This window comes from Capricornis sumatraensis, chromosome X (genome assembly GCF_032405125.1).
Source record: "Capricornis sumatraensis isolate serow.1 chromosome X, serow.2, whole genome shotgun sequence".
In the NCBI taxonomy this organism is placed as follows: Eukaryota; Metazoa; Chordata; class Mammalia; order Artiodactyla; family Bovidae; genus Capricornis; species Capricornis sumatraensis.
The window spans coordinates 133494579-133498616 of NC_091092.1; the positions used below are offsets into that span (position 1 = coordinate 133494579).

A 4038-nucleotide genomic window follows, 5' to 3' on the forward strand; every position below is an offset into this window, starting at 1 on the left:
CTGTATAAACTTGGATCTTACCCAGTGCAGTTCCCTTGTTTCAAGAGTCAAACCCAATATCTATAGCCTTTTTGTCACTTTCTAGTATCCTCAAATAATTGCTTTGTTAATATTTTGTCAAATGTTTGTAATTTATACATGTAGGAGGGTTAATCCAACCCAAGCTACTCTGTCATCAGTAAAACTGGAATGCCTCTAAATACACTGTTCGATAACTTGCTTTATTCACTTAACGATTTAGCTTGAACATTTTCATTTACAGTTAGAATTTTCTTCTACAATGTAGCTTTTCAGATTTAAGCATTTTTTTTTTCAAACGAACCTCACTGCATTTGTGTCTGAACCATGGGAGATGCTAAAATATATAACTTTAGTTTCCTCACAAGATTATGATGCCAGTCTGGTTTGAGGCGTCACGGAGATGGTAAGAAAATATTAGTAATCTTTTGTGGAAACCCAGAATTTCACAAGCTATTCTGCTGACAGTTCAAGTAACTTGTTGGTGATTTCTCTCTTCTGACTGATGAACCAACCTTAGGGATATTAAAAAACTGTGACTTGGGCTCTAAATGGAAACCTCCTCCAAAAAAAGTAAATGTTCCTTGCACCTCTCAGATATTTTCCATTTCTCATCATGTGCTCTCTTTCCCCACCAGTATTTTCCTCATGGGAGCTCTAGGAAAAGGTGTAAGGAAGAAAAAAATTGACACTAATGGCAACCCTTTACCACACATCAGAGCCCACTGTTACTTTATATTTCAGACATGCTCCATGATTTATAAACACAGTAAAACAGAAGAGCTTGACAGGATGTACTGTCTGTGGGGAACTCTTCATACCTAATACTGACTTATAAAATCCTATCATTCAGAGACAAACTGGGGTGCTTCTCTTAATACAGTTTTAGCAGCTCTCAGCACTTAGAGTAGATACAAGTTTCAAGCATTAGTTATCAGCTCTGACAAGATTTATTTTCAGGTTTTATTTTTTAAATTCCAAAGTTTTTTAGGCAATTCCATCTCCTGAAAAAGAAAATATCTCTGTACAGTTTATGCCTGTGTTTATTATTCACCACAGAGAGTAAACTGCTGAAATGAACACTGCTTTTCCTGGATTATTATTCTGCTGTTGGGCTTTTAGAAGTGGAGCTGTAGTGGTCTTTACTCAGGCCACCAGAGCCCTTGCCTTCAAAATCTAAGCATACCGGAAAATACAAGATTCCCCAGGCCTCAAATCATTAAATACTGAGCATCAGAATCTACAAGCATCCTGCCGTGGTACTCTGTCTCTTGGATAGAAATACTGGTTAAAAATTCAGGTAATAAATGTGATGAATTATGTCATCCTACTCATAGTAAGCTGTTCCTAAAAGAAGTATCTATTTTGAGGGACAAAAGGCATGTTTGTCTTTATTTTGATCAACACACTTTCAGTTAGCCACATATGAGCACATGAGCGCTAAGTTGTGTCTGACTCTTTGCAACTCCCTGGACTATAGCCTGCCAGGTTCCTTTGTCCGTGGGATTCTCCAGGCAAGAATACTGGAGTGGGTTGCCACGCCCTCCTCCAGGGAATCTTCCCGACCCAGGGATAGAACTCACATCTCTTATGTCTCCTGCATTGGCCGGTGGGTTCTTTACCAGTAGCGCCACCTGGGGAGCTGAGGAATGGCTTGGACCAAACACATGACCACTTAGAGGTAAGACAGCTGAATTGAAGGTGAGGAAGTCATTTGGTTTGGTTTTGTTTATGGATGAATAAAACACTTTAATTTGAATCTTTAGGTTACCCCTTTGTCCATGAGGAAAATCAGACATCTCTCTGCTGACCACTAAAGTGGCCTATACTCTGAATTTTCCACCTGCATTTCTTTTCCAGACCCTCCTCTGAGGCCTATGTTTTCATAGCCAAATCTTCCATCAGGGTATTTTCCCAAGTAAGGAGAGTTCTATCCCCAGGAGGAGTTCTGGCATCAGCTGACAAGAAATAGAGACAAGGGAACCAAGGCTTGAAGAAGTTTAGAAATTCGCCCCAAGTTAAGCAGGTAGTAAGTGACAGAATCAAGATTCATTTTCTAGGGGCTTCCCTGGTGGCTCAGTGGTAAAGGATCTGCCTGCCAATGCAGGAGACACAGGTTCGGTCTCTGGTCTTGGAAGATCCCACATGCCACAGAGCCACTGAGCCTGTTGGCCACAACTACAACCGAGCCTGAGCTCTAGAGCCTGGGAGCCACAGCTGCTGAAGCCCGGGCGTCCTAGAGCCTGTGCTCTGCAACCAGAGCAGCCCACTCACTGCTGCTAGAGAATAGCCCCCGCTCGCCGCAACTGGAGAGAAGCCTGTGCAGCAACCAAGACCCAGCACAGCCAAAAATAAAGAAGCAAATAAACTAAAATTTAAAAAAGTAATTCAGTTCCAGCTCCCTCAGGGGCTTCCAGCCTAGTTGGGAGTCAGGACAGATGCATCAGGCAAAGAGGCCACACGGGGAGGCCTGGGATTTGTTAGTGTGAGAGCAGCTTACACACACCCAGACAGAGCTGTGGGAGGCCAGGATGGGCAGGTAGCTGCGCTGGAGGCAGGCTGGTCCAGGGAGGACACAGGTATGGCACTGACAGTGGATGTGGTGGGGCCAGCGCCCTGGGGCTTCCGAATCTCTGGGGGCAGGGACTTCCACACACCTATCATGGTGACCAAGGTAACTGAGCGGGGCAAGGCTGAGGCTGCTGACCTCCGGCCTGGTGACATTATTGTGTCCATCAACGGTGAGAGTGCAAAGGACATGCTTCACGCCGAGGCCCAGAGCAAGATTCGCCAGAGCCCCTCACCCCTGAGGCTGCAGCTGGACCGGCCCCAGGCTGCCTCTCCCGGGCAGGCCAACGGGGAAAGCTCCCTGGAAGTGCTGGCCACTCGCTTCCAGAGCTCCAGGAGGACACACACCGACAGCCAGGCCTCCCTCAGCCCCCGGCCATGCAGCGCCTTCTTCACCCTGCCCCCGACCAGCCCCCAGGCTCCCACTGGAGAGGTGGTGACCAGCCACAGTTTCCAGAGCCTGGCATACTCCCTGGAACCTGCTTCTGCTGACCACTTGGACTATGCGGGCCGCCCTGGAAGCCGACAGGCCGGCCTCAGCCCTGCTGGAGACCCAGCGGTGCTGGTACTGCCGCCACCGCCCTCCCCGGGTCCCTGTTCCTCCAGCCCCAGGCTCAGTGTAACCTCAGAAGGCGAAAGCCACCTCCTGAGAGAGGACTCAGAAGTCTTCAAAACGCTGCAAGAAAACCGCGAGGCACGAATGGCCCCCCGGCAGTCCAGCTCCTTCCGGCTCCTGCAGGAAGCCCTAGAAGCTGAGGAGAGAGGTGGAACACCTGCCTACCTGCCCAGCTCGCTGAGTCCACAGTCCTCCCTGCCCACCTCCAGGGCTCTGGCCTGCCCACCCAAGCTCCACACGTGTGAGAAGTGCAACACCAGCATCGCGAACCAGGCCGTCCGCATCCAGGAGGGGCGGTACCGCCACCCTGGCTGCTACGCCTGTGCTGACTGCGGGCTGAACCTGAAGATGCGAGGGCACTTCTGGGTGGGGGACGAGCTGTACTGCGAGAAGCATGCCCGCCAGCGCTACTCTGCAGCCCCCACCCTCAATTCCCAGGCCTGAGCTCTCAGCCCACCCTCCACTCTGTGGGCACCTCCACGCCAGACCTGTGCCAATAGCACATTGGCCTGGAAAGGTGATGGGGAGCGGCGTGAAGCCAGAGGCTGGGACCTGCCTGTGCTGCCGGTGAGGGCAGCCCACCTCCCCAGGCCTCTGCTGGATACTATTGCATCCTCCTGAAGGGCAGGCTTTGCATTAAAACCCGAAGTGGGTGCTGCACTGGACATCTTTGTGCACCAGGGATTAAGCAGGTTGGGACATGGATATAAGTGTCTAGAAGAAGAGGGGTGGGCCAGAGGCTACAGGTATTCACTGTGTAAAGTTTTCAATATATGAGCACTAAAAATATATACTGTACGTGAACAAAAAAATAAAAAAGTAATTCATTCTCTGGA

The 4038-nt window shown here is 49.4% G+C and overlaps 1 protein-coding gene across 2 annotated transcripts; it reads left to right on the forward strand.

Moving 5' to 3' along the window:
- Positions 1–2599: 2599 nt before the first annotated feature.
- Positions 2600–3646, forward strand: LOC138071477 (PDZ and LIM domain protein 2-like). 2 transcript variants are annotated; one of them, XM_068963002.1, is made up of 2 exons: positions 2600–3350; positions 3463–3542. In XM_068963002.1, exons 1-2 carry the CDS (start codon positions 2600–2602, stop codon positions 3540–3542), a joined length of 831 nt encoding a protein of 276 aa, XP_068819103.1. The 2 variants fall into 2 exon arrangements, with proteins under 2 accessions (XP_068819103.1, XP_068819102.1); XM_068963001.1 differs by having other exon boundaries at positions 2600–3646.
- The last annotated feature ends 392 nt before the right edge of the window (positions 3647–4038 follow it).

What these genes read in the sequence shown, in the direction of transcription:
- LOC138071477 (XM_068963001.1), top strand. Translation starts at nt 2,600, where the DNA reads ATGGCACTGACAGTGGATGTGGTGGGGCCAGCGCCCTGGGGCTTCCGA.